This window comes from Anguilla rostrata, chromosome 18 (genome assembly GCF_018555375.3).
Source record: "Anguilla rostrata isolate EN2019 chromosome 18, ASM1855537v3, whole genome shotgun sequence".
Lineage (NCBI taxonomy): Eukaryota > Metazoa > Chordata > Actinopteri > Anguilliformes > Anguillidae > Anguilla > Anguilla rostrata.
In genome coordinates, this window is record NC_057950.1 from 12,561,071 (window position 1) to 12,577,959 (window position 16,889).

The 16,889-nt window shown below is 42.9% G+C and overlaps 1 protein-coding gene across 3 annotated transcripts in view; it reads left to right on the top strand.

The window, feature by feature from the left end:
* kcnk12 (potassium channel, subfamily K, member 12) overlaps nt 1–16,889 on the top strand; it is a 41,073-nt gene that overhangs the window by 4,596 nt on the left and 19,588 nt on the right. The window contains exon 1 of one of the 3 annotated variants that reach the window (XM_064317595.1): nt 11,657–13,931. The exons of the other annotated variants lie outside the window; for them this stretch is intronic. Coding sequence (XP_064173665.1) covers nt 13,592–13,931 — 340 coding nt within the window. The 5' untranslated portion in view covers nt 11,657–13,591. Of the gene's footprint in view, nt 1–11,656; nt 13,932–16,889 lie in introns of those variants that run through there. 3 annotated transcript variants of the gene reach the window in all.

Sequence of the window (16,889 nt, forward strand, 5' to 3'; positions counted from 1 at the left end):
AGCACCAGTTTGCACATACATGGCAGGTGAGCTTGTGCGTGCAGGTGTGAGTGAGTGTGCACATCTGTGAGTGGGTAGGCCTGATTCTGCACTGCAGTGACAGACTTGTTAATGTGTCGCAGTGATCTGAGCTGCCCCACACTGCGGATGGCAGCGCACTCCTGATATTGCCCTCATATATTCTACCCCTCTCTCTCTCTATCTCTCACTCTCTCACCACCTCTGTCTCTGCTGCCAGATTTCCGTGTCCTCTCTCCCTCCGAGACCCTTTTCTCTCTTTCTCTACCTTCCTCTCCTGTAAGGAATTCCTCTGCCTTTATCGTTCTCTTCCCTCCTTTCTTTCTCTGTTTTCTATGGCTGTGAAAATTCACTGTCCACAAACTCTTAAAAAATAAAAAATAAAAATAAATACACTGCCTCTACTCAGAAAAATTAAGGAAACTATTTGCATTGAGGTTTGAGTTCAATACTGACCAATTAAAAATAAAAAACGGCACTTCTAAATGATTACTTTTTTCTTGATTTCTTGGAGAGTAATTGATTGAAGAATATTGAAGCAACAATTTGGGTAGAAGTTGGTTGGAAATGAAGAAAGATTACTAGTCAAATCAAATTCATTTTTATGATTAGTTGACTTATCTCACTTAATATGACCATGCATATTTAAATAATTACCACATAATTAGGCATTTAAATATGGAGGGAAAACCACATTGGTTGTGCTTAAACTTGGCTGTTCCAGACAGATATTTCCCAAGTAAAAATGACTCAAAAACCTCAATGCAAATTGTTTTTATTTGTGAATTATTTATTCAGAGTGCATGATCAGAAATCTGTGGTGTATTTTTAGAGCAATGATCAGTAACACCATATGCAACCAAGTCTGTATAATATACAATGCAACATATAAACAGTATATACTGTATGATTGATTGCTCCTTCTTCCTGAACCTTCCTCCCCATCTCTCTCATCTTATCTCCTACTCTTCTTCCTTCTCCCTCTCACATCCCGTCCCCCCCCCCCGGCAGAAGTCAGGTGAACACCCACGGCACCCAGCAGTCAGGTGAACACCCACGGCACCGCTTACCCTGGTGCTGCTGGTGCCTCCGCAGCTGGCATGTCAGTCAGCCCGGTGTGTTGCTGGAATTGCTACAGGCGCGGACTACGGCTCGGGTTCTCGAGGAACCATTCGCCCCGTCGGAGCGCGAAAACTTTTATTTATGGGCCTGCCGTCCTGCCTCGCCTCTCTCTCTCTGTTCATTTACATCGTCTGTTCCGCACTGGGCTCAGGCCTCAGGAATACCTGCCAAAGCCCATGCTTTGGTAGAGTGATATTTTTCATTTCACTCGAGAAAAATGACTTTGCATCGTGTCACAGGATTTTTTATTTTTATTTTAAGGTGACAAAAGTGACTTATATTTTTTCTCTCTCTGAAAGTTATGAACTGGGGACTGTAAACAAGGCTCTCAGGAAAGTCCATTGCAGGACTTCGGCCCACCGCATGATGGTCTTAAATCCATTGCTTTTGACCGTATCTCGACCGCATTCCCCCTCACACAGCTAGCGACCTGCAGGCATCTTCTCACACACACAAAGTTCCTGGCGGCGGGACTTTGGCCAGTAATTGCACTAAAATCTGGAGCTGTGTGTGGAGCCTCCTCAGAACAGCACAACCCTGTGAACAGGTGGCCATGTCTCTGACACCCATCTAAATAGATGTCTTCAGGGTAGCTGAGGAAGGGAGGCCAAAAATGAGAAGAGGGGTGGGATGAGCAGCAGGAGGGGTGGAACAAGGGCAGATGGGAAAGGTGAAGTGAGAGCAGGGCAGTTGAGATTGGGGAGGGGAGGGGGTGAAAGGCATGGAGGAACGACATCTGCATGGCGTGGACAGAGAAGTTAAATGAAACCATTTGAGGGCATTTGAGCTGTTTGTTTTTGAAATGATCTCAGCCTTTCTGCGTGCAGACTTGCAGAGATCAACACTAGCCTGTCACAGCGCATCCAATGAAACCCTGGTCATAATGATTTTTCCCCCAAAAAATGAGACCCCTGGACGATATGCTGCAGCAATATGGAGGGTATGAGTAAAAGGTACGTTTTAGAGGAGGTGGTGAGGCAGTTTTATGGGCCAGTGTCAGGATATGATGTATGTTCACATCGGATGGACCTCCGACAGATTATAAAACTCCTTCCAGAATCTGTGCTGTAAGATGTCACTGGTGAACCATGAAATTTGGTGCCTTAAGGACTGCATAAACGTGCTGGGTTTTTATTTATTTATTTATTTTTTTCCCCCAACAGGCGGAAGTATGACTGCTCAGCCAGGCGCTACTCTGTAATTACGTTAACCCTTTTGCACTGTACGCCAGGTCATTATTCACCTTTTCCCATTTCTTCTGTTGCTGTTAACTTTTATTCCCCCAAATCTGTTAATCCTGCTCTGAGGGGCAAATGTGTTTGAAATGATTGTGCATTTTCTGAGTTTGAGGGAAACAGTTGCTTTTTTTTATCACATTTTTTTTGAAGGGAAGCTTATTATTCTTTTGCTGATGCTGCTTTCCATTTATCATGAAGGCCACTGGATGATAAAATAAAATCTCCCGTATCTTAATCCTTTCTTTCCAGAGTACTGGAATGTTTCAGCGGATGAAGGAAAGTTGTATACGCACACCAAAATGTACTCATGTATTTATTTATTTTTATTTTTTATTTTTTATTAGCTTTCTCTCAGCTCCTGTACACTCTCTTTCATGTCTATACATGCACATGGTGTGAGACAGTGGCGGGGGGAGGTGGTGGGGGTTTCTCCTGTAACTCTGAGGTTGTGGGTTAGCCACTGCTTAGTGGTCCTTAGCAGCGTGCTCAGTATTAAATTCTCCATAATAATCAACATGGAGCCATTCACTCTTTAGTAGCATGTAAGAATGCAAAAGGTGAAACTCTCAACAAGGGTATCTGCTAGGCAGAGTATAAATAATGGAAATGAAATGCAGGCGGTACAGGACATGATTTGTATGCCCTGGCTGGTCTTTACTGGCAGCATTTTGGCTCTCGTCTGCATTGTTGAATACCACTTGGCTTCATCTCCAGGCCTCTGGCCTTTCCGGCTTCAGTTCTCTCCTGGGCAGACGCACAAGTTCAGCTGGCTTGTGCTCTCCGGTGGTCATGCAGCTGTGGTCTGCGCCGCCTGCTCAGGGCTAATCGAAACTCCATGGCTAGACTGTTTCTCTCTCCCTGCAGGCAGTCGGAATAAACAATAAGGAACTACATGCATAACACCATTGTAGCACATTGACAGTACGGGTCAAGGGAATGGTAGTGGAGGAATGGTAGTGGAGCGGAGTCAGTGCTTGAAGTGGAAAAAATAAGTGCCAGTACTCATATGAGCAAAATGTATTAGTCCTGGTTACGGTGTCACAGTCCGTCCCAGAACTTCCCATTTTTGAGCCAAGCTAATGTGTTGAAAAGAAATGTTGCGGCTACCAACATTTACAGAACCTACATCTGGAACTACGTAAGATAACAAGGATGCAATCTGGGTAATGAAGTCCATTTGTATGACGTGGTGGACAATGGGTGGGCTCCCTTGAATTAATCATTATGGACTGCTATAAAGTGTGGGAATGAGAGAAAAATAATTGGCACACAAATACTACGTCTCTCTGTGTGTCATTCGATAATATTTACCACAATTTCAGACCATTGCCCCCCTCCCCCCCCTCCTCTAGGGCCCAGGCAACGTACCCAGTCCCCCTGACGGTGGCCCTGCTCAGTGGTATAGAGCAGCAGTCTCGGGTGGTGATCAGGGAAGCTCTTTGGAGTGGCAGCCAGCATAAGGGTAGAACTGCACAGGAGTACCAGCATGCAGCAGCTTCCACAGTAGCTATGTGGCGCTCTATTAGAGGACAGTGGCTGTATCAGCAGTGCAGAGCAGTGATTGGGGTTGTGGCACGGAGCAAGGTTCAAGTTTAGCATTCAATACTGCCACTCCCAGAGATCGGGGCAGAAGAGATGTGCGGTACTGGCCAGATGGCTATGCATCAGAATCTCTGTAACCTTGACAGGAAAATTGATTTAGTGAACTGTTTGCTGCAATAAATTAATAACACAAACGCACAACGGTGAGCACTCTAGGTTACCCTGAAGCAAGAATTCTGCCAAGCAAATAAACAGTGCAATGTGCTGTAATTGGTACTTGCTGAGTAGAAACGCCCCCTGGGAGCTCCTATCACAAATCAGAGTGAATGAAAGCAATGTGTTTATGATGTAAATACTGGCGTGAGGCATGTCATCCATTTCCTCTTGAATTTCGCCATTACCCACCTAATGCTTTTTCGGCTCAGGAACGTATTTCCTGTGAACAGACGACTCAATTATTTCATTGCAGATGCGGTCAGCCATTAGTACGAAGATAAATATATATAAATATTTAAGAATTTAACAAGCATGCCATTCATTACTTTGATGTTTAATTTCTTAAACATTTCATATGTTTACTAAAGGTCTCAAACCCCAAAGTCCATGGCTGTGTGGGAGGTATTATTCATATTACTGAGGGGAAAGGGATGGGGGCTGATGTGTCTTACCGATTGAAATGGTGGCATCTTTTTAAGTGTGCAAAAATGTAATTAGGAGGTGGGAAATCATTTATAAGAGTGCGAGAATGAGATGTTTTAGGGGTGGGAAAACTTGCCATTACGTTTGTGGTGGTCAGCCTGGTCGATGGTATGTGCCTTGTAATTTTTTTATGGTAGCCTAATGAAAGTTAATGTATGGTCTTGCTTTGATCTTTCTGAGTTTAAACTCTAAAGAGAAGGTTGACAAGGAGGTATTGCTTTCAGGCAAGCCTGCTTCCAAGAAAGTAGCGCAACTTATTACCCCTGGCCATGCATTTGGTTTTAAACAGGCAATGATTCCACTACACCCACAGGCAATGCAATAAATAAAAAGTACAATTTCCATTGTAAACACAGAACAGAACATACCATTCTGACTCAAACAGCAGCTTTTGCTCAAAGACATTCTATGCTGCATATTTAACTTGAAAATATAAAATAACCATGTTCAGTCATATTTATAATTCTCTGGTTGTCTCTGTCTTGCACACATTTACCAAATCCATGGTCCTCTCCCTATACGTACAATACAAACTGATACAACAAACAGAGAGAAAAGGCGTGGGGAAATGTTTTTACAATTGAACTATGTGCCTCAACCACCATTGTTTTGTGACTTATGCCATTAAAAAATTATGCTTTGATGATAATTGCAATGGATGAATACAAAGAAAGGATTTAGAAACTTTGTTTTTTCTACTCCCTAATGTTTTTTTTTGCTGAAGGTGGTAGTTGGGTAATTTTCTCATCAAGAATAACTAGTTATTCTTGCACTTAAAATAGCACGCTTAAAAGGTCAAATTAATAAATAAACTGTAGAATAATATTTGCCGTAACAGAATTTATGTGAAATGTCTGCAGGTGATAAACAGGAGGCAGTGGTTCCCAAATGTGGGAACTGTTGTATTAACAGATAAGAGAGAGTTTCTCTGGGAAGCACTAGCAGACCCAGTCTTTCACAGCTCTTACTATCAATCTGCCTGTGTTTCATCAACATAAATCAAGAGGACTTGTTTTATCTGGCAAATTTGTTCTGTCGCGCTGTCACCCTGAAGGCACAGGCTTTAGGCAAGATCCAAGTGTCTGAAACAAAACAACGTACTGAATAACCAAATAACAAACCAGCTGTCAAAATGGTCGCTCACTCACACATAATTCACCAGACTCTGGATAAAGTTCAGCCAGTATCCCCATTTAATGGTGTGGGTGAAATTAATGTGGATTTAATTAGATCTTGGGAGAGCAAATCTCTTCTCGGAGGATGAAGGCAAGTGGCCAGCAAGAAGTAATCAGTTTCTGCAAATGTGAGATTTCATTATGTTGAGGGCAGTCATGTGGGATCCATCTTGGTGAGGCTGTAAATGCGGTAAGCTGTGTCTACACTGGAGAGGTGATGTAGGGCCTGACCCTCTCCTGATTTCTGTGCCGTGAAACAGGGGGATACACAACTGCCCCGATCCTCCCATACCCCCGTGTACCCTTCGCAAAGACACCCTAATCCACCAAAGTCATGACATCATATCTCTCACACAAAACTCTAAACTCAGAGGCACTGGTTAGCATTAATAAAGTCCTTCGAATGACTGTTCTTTCATTTTGCCCAAGATGGACACTGAAAAAAGGGAAAATGTAATTGCAGTTTTTATTAAATGCTATAGTTTTGTGTGTATTACTGTAAGGGCTCTTTCAGTTTATCATCTCGCTGGCCAGTGTATTGTCTTTTTTGCGTTCAGGCATTGCTGCAGTTCCTCATGCTGAGATTGGCTGTCAGATTCAGTTAGCTTTAAAAACCCATCAGAGATGAAACATTGCAAACATCTCTATTTGCTCCTATCAAGAGTTTCTCTGAAATCACAAATGGCATCAGAGGAACAAGGATCAAATTTAGTGGCAAAACCCCCATGATTAAGTGTGTATGTGTATGTGTATGTGTGTGTGTATATTATCTAGGATGACTTGAATGAAAATGGTTAAACTTCCATCCAGGATTTCAGAATGTTAAATAAGGATTCATCGTAGTTTCATGGAGAACATATAGCCATTTAGTAATACTGCCTGCACCATTCCCATCTTTAAAAAGTACCTTGGACAGCGTCTGCTGTGCTGGACATAATGACTGTCAGTGGCAGTTTATGCACATCAATGCAACGAGCCAAAAGTCGAATAAAGAAGTTCTGAAGGAAATTCGTTTTTAATCAGGAGAGGAGTGTGTGAATTGGCATTCTGATTGTGTCCGTGAGAGTGATTCCCTGGATTATTGATGAGAATGAGTTAAAAACAGATTCTTGTTTGATAAAAAAAAAAGACAGGATAAAGAAGAGGCGGCTTCCTCTACGTGCTCTGTGTGTAGATCAGGGTCTCAGGGTCCTGAAATATAGGAACAGTCACTGGAGAGTAATGATCTGTTCAACTCCAGCAGGAACCAGGGATGGCGTGTGTGTGTGTGTGTGTGTGTGTGGTGTGTGTGCGTGCGTGCGTGCGTGTTTGAGACAGAGAGCAACCGAAAGAGAGAGAAAAATTCATGTGTGTTTGTGTGTGGCAGGTGTTCACAGTGATTTTAAACAATTTATATTGGTGGTTTTCAGGGTGAGTTGGCAAACCTGATTTATAGCGCATTGACTGTGTCCTGAACTGTGACCTTTGGCTTGATGTTTTTTCTCCTGGTCTGTTGACTCCATGACAGAATGACCAATAATGGTCCTGAGGATACTAACGCCTAATATTCAGGAATTGAAGGTTGTTGCCACCTCTTTGGCCTCTTTTAAGCCCATCTCAGTCGATATCCACATCACTCCCACACGTCCCCTCTGTGGCATTTGAGAGCAAGGGCAGCTGTTCCCCTCTCAGACAGCTATGCTTGTTCGAGATGCTGTCAGGCACAATAAAAAAAGCAGAGAGTTTTACTTTGAGAACATTAGAGTACACTATAAATTATCATAAAATCTAAATCATTAATCATCTGTGCATTCTCTTAATATGTAATATATATTTTATTTGCATTTTGACACAGCACAAATAAGTAAGAATGACAAAATGCACAGCACCCAACCATTTACCACTGTTTACCACTAGTAGTGCCACTGACCTTATGCAATCTCATTTTGCGCCTCTGCTAAATGAAACCATCAAGACCAAACTATGAGTACCAAATTTATACCAAATGAACAGAAAACCATAACCAGCCCCTTCCGAAGTCAAGCTTGCATATAAATGGCATTGCTTGCACACGATTAGTTGAAATTCAGTGTCATCCCTGTACGTCAGCAGGACTAGTCATGCGGGCACCCCCACATGCAAAACCAAGTGGCATTCAACAAACTTCCAATTAAACTCTTAAACCCTGCTCTCCAACTCTCTCATACAGAAGAGCAAATATTGAACCATCATCTCTCCATGATCACGGTGATCACATAAATCTCCATGATCACAGTGTTACCAAAGTCATGTGTGAACCAGACATTTAACCAAAAGTCTAAAATAATTAAATGGGGAAATACAAACAGCATTTTCTTAAAAGAAAAAATGTTTTTCCATTTTTATGAAAACCCCGGAAATCCTTCACATACTCAGGTGTGGATTCGACTGTATTCTGGCTGGGACAGGCCACATCAGGAAGAGGAGACTTGTAGCTTGGATTTGCATGCTGTACCAAAAGGGAAAGCTCCAATGTGTTTTGGAAAATCAGTGGGGAAAAATAATGCATTGTGAAACTGTGCAATAACATTTAATGACCACAAAAGTTATTTCTGCCAACAGCTAAAAATGCCACCAGCCTTTTTTAAATGCTCACCTCATAGCCTCTGCAAAACACTCTGGGGACAAGACTGCTAGACTGTATCGCAGTCTACATTCGGAATGACATCTCTGGGGGAATAGGCACATCATAGGCTGGTTTGTGCCTCTAATTAATACGTTGCTTGGTTCACAGGGCTGTGGGCTCAGCCAGCTCTCTGATACGCTGTGCAATGTCTTTATCCCGGAACATAAACGCCCGGGCTTTGATAGCCGATGAACCAATTATGTGCTGTGAAATTAGACACTGATGTTTTCAAAAGGTCCCCGGCCTCTGGGGGGGGGAAGTATTTTAAGCGTTGGGGAGTGAGGGGTGTGGGGATGCAAAGGGCCCCTTCGGTGGGCCTGGGGTGGGGGGCAAGCGGCTAAATAAATGCAGGGAGGGAGCTAATCGCTCGGGAACAGCCCTCTGCCGTGCCCCGGGTTCGTTATCGCCGGGCGTGTAATTGGATATTTGGGCTTTAGGCGCAGAAAGGAGGCGACCTTTAGGGAAGCGGGGGACTTGGACCGCCGGGTTTCCTTTGAAACGGAGACCACCGCTGCGAGGTTCCAGCGCGGTGTTCACACGCTGACCGCTGCGAGGTTCCAGCGCGGCGTTCACGCGCTGACTGCTGTCTCAATCTCAGCCCTTTCCCTCGCAGCCGCTGCTGCAGGTGCATCCAGGTCTGCCAGCTGGGCATGAGACTTAACACTGTTAGAAGAGAAGAAACGAAACACAAATCAGTGGTTTCATAATGAGCTTCCCATTGCGGTCAGGATGGCGGAGTGGATTTATATGCGAGGACAACGCTTGTTAAATTCAAATGCCATTTCTCTATGTTTTGTCGTCTCTGGCTCTGCTCATAAATACATTAATGTCATTCTTAAACTTGCAACTTATTTTTCCACATATTGAATATGACCCTTGTGTTTTCTGTCTAAAAGAAACAGAATAGCACACTGAACAATATGAATTATTGACTATGCTAAAGATTAGTGTATTGTCTTTTTTTCCCCCCTGTAAATGTGTTTCTTCTCTCTCCCTCTCTCTGGATAAAAATGGTAGTAAATTGAAGACTAGGTTTCCATGTTATGAGTAAGGCCAATTGTTGCATTGATGGGGCCTGTTCTGACATCACGGGTGATATTAAAGTACTGTGCAATCTGCAGCTATTAAATGCAAGGGGGAAAAAGATGACAGACAATAGACATGTATCGCAGGGTTTCTTTTTTAGGAACCTGAATTTATATTGGTTCATCTCTCTGTGTATGTGGACTGACTGCTTATGTGTAATAAATCTATAACAGACAGACCATGCTCATGAATGAGGGAGAGTGCTGTCATTTACCAGGTCAGTTTAACTGAGCAATCGTTATCAATCATCATCATGACTGTCATTATCTATTTTCTCTGTATTTCTTACACAAAGGTTTAATTTGTTCTATCTTGGCATTTCTGAATAACAGACCTTAAGAATTTGCTTTCTCTAGTACATTCATGGCTATATCCTTTTCATTCTGCCTAAATGTTCTGAAGTTAGTGATGACCACATGCTTGTCAAGTCTTCTCAGGCAACTTTAGCATCTAGATGATGTCACAGCTGTTGTGATGTCATCAAACAGTTACAATTGTGCTGGCAGAGAGAGTGCTTTTTGACCAGCCAGTGCATTCAATACAGAAAAATTCCCATCACCAAAATATTATTTGTGGTGGTGTGGTATAGAACAGGACCTCATTGAAATCACATTTGCCTGAATTCAGACCAATGAAACTGTGACATTGTATGGATCTAAATGATTTGAACCTATAATGTTCTAGTCACAAGTCTAGTGGTCTAACTACAGTCAAACTGAAGCCCAGTGTCTTGGCTTACTCCTGATGTTCTCTCGCAGAGTATTCTCCCTTTAGTACTAGGCAAAGCCATTGTCATCACATGACCTACCATTGGGCAAGTGAAGGCATTGTTACCACGCTTTCTCATCTATCAAAAAAAATAATTCTCTCTTATCATGCTGCCATTTCCAGTGTGTAGACCAACTCCAGAAATACCAGACCAAATTAAACATTGAGAAGAATCTATAAAGGGATCTCGTCTGTTTTATTTTCACTGTATTATTTTAATTGTGAGGATTTTCATTGCATCAAAATATGTATAGTGCTTGGAAAAGACATGATGATAACCTTCACTGTTCTGCCAGTAATGATTAAGGTGGAGAAACATCCAAATGAGTGTGAAGCAAAGAAAGTGAATGCAGCAACCAAAATAATGAGAACTCTGAAGGCAGTCATTAATTCTTAATTAATTTATTGGAGGCAGTGGATTGGAATACTTTTCTTAATGACTTGAGTCAGAGGACAGATTTGTATTGAACTAGCTCCAAACCATTTAAACACAATTTAAATGTGATGTGAGGTCATTCTAATCTAATATAAATTGATATCTTATTTTTACATAGTTAATTGGGGGGGGGGGGGGGGTCTCGTCTCTGAGAACCGTTCCCGTCCTGTCTTTATGATGAAAGAATGTTAAGGGACCTGTGTGCTTTATGAATAATTCCCTGGTATAGCTAACTGCACTGTAAATGCCGTGTGTAGGCTACTTTAAATTCAGAACTCGCGGTGCTTAATACTTCAAATACTTTGGCCTGTTTTCATTTTAACTAGAGATCTACCGTACGCAAGTTACTAAACCAACGTTATCAGCATCACGATTTTCACTGTTTCTGTAAATATGACCTGTTTACTACCGTTTAAAAATAATACAGAAATATGCAAATGCTATTTTATAGTTTAAGCGGGATAAAATAGGCTATTATTTTAACAATCAAAGGAGTCGTTTAATCACATTTTTGCCTTTAAATGTGTATCAGTTCTGCCATTAACAAGTCAAAATCGCATATCGAGCAATGCATTGAAAATTTCTGCAGGTGATTCTTAAAGAGCCTGAGGCACTGATAAAGAAATCAATCGTCATGGCGCGGGAATCTGTCTGAATAACCCATTGATTTTAGAGAAAAGTGTGAAACATGTCCTACTTATATGCTGATTATCCAATTTAGAAAATGAGATTTGATGATCACCGAATGTGTCCTGGTGTCCTTCCTGAATGGTCTGAATATCCGCGTGGCAACCATGAACTAAATTGTATCAAGAAGCAGGTTAAAAAGCATGAAGCAAAATGTAATTACACAGTAAAAACACGCGTCAACTAATTTTGACAATATTGTCTCAGTTGAAATCTCCACACTGTATTAAAAAAACAGCAAATGCCTCAATTTCCAGTTCTACGACTGCAGAAAATAAATAACAACAAAAGCTTGTAAGTGGTGTGTAGTTGGAACAGAAAATCACGACCTGCTCTATTGGCGACATGCTCTCTGATCCGACATTTGTAGAATGCGCACTGGGGTCGCTGGCTATGTAAATGATTGAGTGCAGCAGCTTACGCCGCATTCTTATTTTGCGGAAGCGAGAACGCCCGACACTGAGCTCGCGCCCTTCTCGCTTTAGCGTTAAGGCGCGCCTGAGAACTGCAGCTGAAGACATTGTTGCAGAACCCTCACGGGTATGAGGTTTAAGGTGGTAGGATTCACGAGTCATTTTAAGTAGGAGAGGTGGAAAGTGACAATCAGGCGTGCATTGACTTTTGTCAATGGGCTAGCTTTGCCATGGGTTGGCGTGTGGAATTTACAGGAAAAAAAGACAGCATGATATGGGCTTGACAAGAGAAGCAGTTTTAAAACGGCTTCTGTTCTGCTAAGAATATCCGTGGTGTGTGGTGCATGTTCTGTCATGGTTTTAGACAAAGAAAGAGAGCCCATTATACTCCATAAAATGCATCGCCTTTTCACTGGAAGCGCTTTAAACGAAGCTGTAGAAAGGATGAGCTGTGTCACGGGAACCTGTATGCGCCTGGCGTTCGCTCAAGCTGAATATTTTGAAGAAAAGGTCATACAAAAGCCGACTTTCAGTGTTCCCCGGAGCAGAGTCAGATTCGTTTACCGAATGTTTGATTTGATTCCTCACTAGGAAATATTTAAAATGTTCTGACCTTTCTTTCCTTTGGTGCAATCATCGTTGGACTAGTTAAGTACTTTAGGCGTCTGTATCCTGGGGAAGCTTAGTTATCACACATGCTGTTTATTTCAAAATGAATAATTCGCAGTTCGTTATTTTCTTGCCTGTTATCACTCACCTGCCTGCCCGTTGAGAGAGAAGCCTGACCAGTCTTGAGATCAGGTTTAGCCGCGCGCCCGACTCTACTGTAGACTACAAATCTGAAGCGATGTGCTGTTTCCTGCCATCTACTATTACATCTTCATTCGGACTGCGGGCTCGGTACTTTCCTTTCATCAGTTCCACAATGGGAACATCTGGGAGTAAATGAAAGAGAATTCAGCGAAATACGCCCGGAGCATTTAAATGTCCCGCAATGATTTCTAGATATGTTGGTATTCGTGTGAGTAATGCGGTTGACAAAAGTTGATATGATCCTAAGGAAATGTGATTTGCTGCGGCGACCGAAAGGATGATACTGCTGTTTCTTCCTCACTATTTGCAGAATGGACATATAAGGAAGCGTACAGTCTAACACAATTCTAGGGAAATGGACAGCACTCTTTTCCACCAGTGCGGACCTAACCGTTAAATGCAGGTTACTGAGGTTTATAATATTGTGCGTTTCATTTTTGTTTGTTCAGGTTGTTTTTACACTAGAAAATAATTATTTATCTGATTTAATTGTTCTATCGGATTAATGAACTGTTTTTTTCAGTAGAATAGTTTTTAATGATAACATGCTCGTTTTCTGTTGTGGTAACCTCGAAATGTTAGTGTAGTAGAGCAAAATGCAAATTATACATCCAGTGTTATCTGGCCCGCTGCCCAGGAATAACAGTGATTTCAAGTGAAAATCTACAAGTGTGGCGAAACCGTCCATTGTTTTCGTTCTGTGCTGTTTGTCCCCTTTTCACATCTGCAGAAATAAATACATTGTTTAGTCTCAAATATCTGACTAAAAGTCAACCTGATTCGCGTGCCAGTGCCACGCACAGCGAGGGAAATCTCCGCGAGGTAGTGGAATACAAAGTGCGTTGTGCCGGAGGCTGAATCTCTCCTCAAGTGAGCGCTGAGCGAATGCCGCTCCCTCCTCCGATGCGGAGTTGGTCGCTGTCCGTTGCCCTGGTGGTGCTGAAATTTGGATGATGCCTAGCCAGCGACTACAAGGCTGCCGCTCCCTACACATAAATGAAGACAACGGCCGCTTTCTGCTCCTTGCCATCCTGATCGTGTTGTACCTGCTGTGTGGCGCCGCAGTGTTCTCCGCCATCGAGAGACCCTCGGAGGTACAAGCCCACGGCCGCTGGAATCGGACACTGTACAACTTCAGCGAGACGTTCAACATTAGCCTGCAGGATCTGAACTCCTTTCTGCGCGATTATGAAGCTGCGATCGCCACCGGGATCAGAGCCGATTCTTTAAGACCGCGATGGGACTTTACTGGAGCATTCTACTTTGTCGGAACTGTTGTTTCAACTATTGGTGAGAGAAAAAACTTTTATTATGATTATTATTATTATTATTATTGGTAGAAGCTATCGACTTTGTCTTAGATGGGTTATCCATGGAAGCAGAGACACAGTGATTTAATCACTATAGATCAATCACCAATTTATCTAGGATAATGTTTTACTTTGTCGCTTGAATTATGTCTTTTCTCTGTCTCTGAGTCATCCGTACATATCTTCGGAAAAAGGAACAGTGCTGTAGAAGACAATTGAGCTGGCGTCTAATACTTTGTGGGGCCTATTGAAATCAAAACTTTGCACTGTTTTCATAAAAACCTGTGCAATTCGATATTACGTTGTTACATTAAAGAAACAGGTTGTGACACAAGCGTTGATTGGACGTTGTACCAATGCCATTATAAATGGTAGGAACGGTGAAATATGCTGTTTCTTGAGACAGGTTGGTCATAACTGCAATGTGTTGTACTGAAGATTGGTACTTGTATATGTGCTTTTGCTTGGTATAGAGCAGAAGGTGTGAAAAGGTTTCAGCTGCAGCTGTTGCAAAAAGAAGTGGGCAAAGGTCCTGCAATGAAACATTTTTCTTTCGATGGACTCTACAGTGTCTTAAGTCTCCTTTATGCAGCAGCAATTTGGATAGGGACTGAGTCTGACCCCGCAAACCATTCTGTGTTAGCCACTCATTCAGTCTATGCGCTTTTGTTTGTCTAATTTCCTGCCCAGGTGTAGTTGACCTCTACCTATCTTATATCTGAAAGGGTCTCTCTCTCTCTCTCTCTCTCACTGTGGTTGTTGGTAACTCTCTAGAGAGAATTCTGGTTAAGGGTATAATATCAGTGGCCCACTTGGGAATGGGACCTACAGCCTCTGAGGTAGAAGCACAGCTCCTTGACCATAATGCCCCTGAATACAACGATGGGTGTATTCAGATATGAACAGTTATTATAAACTGATGCATGGCATTTGCCGTACATTTTCATTCTAAAAATAATTTGTCTGACGATCTCACAAAGTTAGAGGGTGCCTACCAATCAGGGCTGATCAGATCAAATCAAATCAAATTTTATCTGTACAGCGTATTTTACAGCAGTTGTCACAATACGCTTTACAGACAACCCTGGCCTAAACCCCCACAGGAGCAAGCCTAAGGCAACAGTGGCAAGGAAAAACTCCCTGTGGCAGATGGGAAGAAACCTTGGAAGGAACCGGGCTCAAGGGGGAAACCCATCCTCCTCTGGTCGGCTCAGGGTGCCGACTGGTGACCAACATGTCAGTCAGTTTTATAAGGTTTATGATGTGGCTCAGATGATGGGTGGGGCCGGGTGGCGGTGATGGGGAACAGCAGGTGGCGACAGATGTGGGCAGGGTGGAGGCAATGACGAAAGAGGGGCTGGACCGTGATTAATGTGATTTCTACAGCACCAGGAGTAGAGTATGAAGGAGGAAGAACAGGAGCTGTAAAGTGGAAAAACTTGAAATCTTATCAAAATAATATTATTTCCTACCTGCGGCGAAGTGGAATGCAGTTAATCAATTCTTTATGAGAACAGATCATCCATTTATTTTAGGAGTGGGAGTTATTCTGTTTTACAGCTTATTTCTCCCATTAAATTATATATTGTGACTTCCGGGGTCAGATTTCAAAACCTTGGCAGGTAGAATGGAACAGGTTAAAAGCCCATTGTTAACCACACGCCATTCCTTTCGGCATACGCAGAGTTGAAGATCCTAGAACCTTTGCCCAGCTCTGCTAGAGTACCTGCAAGGAACTGCATTGATCAGCGGTCCTATCTAAAGTGGGGAAAGTCCTGGAATGAAACCCAACTCCTATTTAAATGTCCCAGACATTTGGTCGCTATCCAACAAACAAGATTAACTTTCATTACGTGTCAGTTCTTATCCTTCATCAGCTGGGAGACAGAGGAGGGGGGGGGGGGGTTGGGGGAGGGGATATGGGGAGATATTTGGAAAGAGGAATGGAAAGTGATGGAGGGAGGCATAAAGAGAGGGAGGAAGAAGGGAGAGATCAAGGTATGAATGGACAGATAGACAAAATGAGGTAAGTACAGAGTGAGAGAGAGAATATTCTAGAAACCCCTGTGTGCCCCTCCGTGTTGGGGCTTCGCAGTGAAGCACTAACAGCCTTGGGCTGGCGAACGTGGTGTAGTTTTGTTCCAACAAACCACAGGCGTAGCTCCAGATTTCTCCCATCCAAACATTAACATCAGCAATAGGTCACAAAAGAGCAAATCCCTCACCCCCCAAAACAACACATCATTTCCACATGAACACCCTGGAGGCAGTTGAGCAGAATGCTGCATACCAAATCCTGCCTGGACATACTCGGCCCTTGCTCCCCTGCACCCCCCCGCATCCCCCTCCCCCCCCGGCCACACACACACACACCCCACCTTACCCCACCCTGCCTCCTTGCTCCTGTCTGCCTTCCACACTCTAGTGTAGATGATGAATTGTGGGAAATGTATTAGCAGTATGTGTGTGTGTGTGTGTGTGTGCGAGGGGGAGAGGGAGAGGGAGAGAGAGACAGAGAGCAAGAGAGAGAATGAGAGAGAAAGAGAGGAGGGATTGAATATGAACATGCATACAAATGCACATGTAGACACACACACACACACACACACACACACACACGGTACCCAGTGATCCGCTTAATAATTTAAAAACTGGAGGAAACAATAGGTAAGAAAAAGATGACTCCACGCAGTGTGCTCGACAGCTGAGAAAATTTCCACCGCAGACAAAGAAGGGAGCGCTCACAATGAGAACTTTATTGACAGCAGTGTTGTGCCTTAGGAAAAGCATTAAGCTAAAGTATCTCTGTTCCACGACTATTGCCACAGACATCAAGTACTCTTAAAACATCTCTTTAGATCAGTGATGAGGGCTCAGTGTCTGCACGTGTGTGTGGGTATGTGTGTGTGTTTGTGTGTGTGTGTGTGTGTGTGTGCAT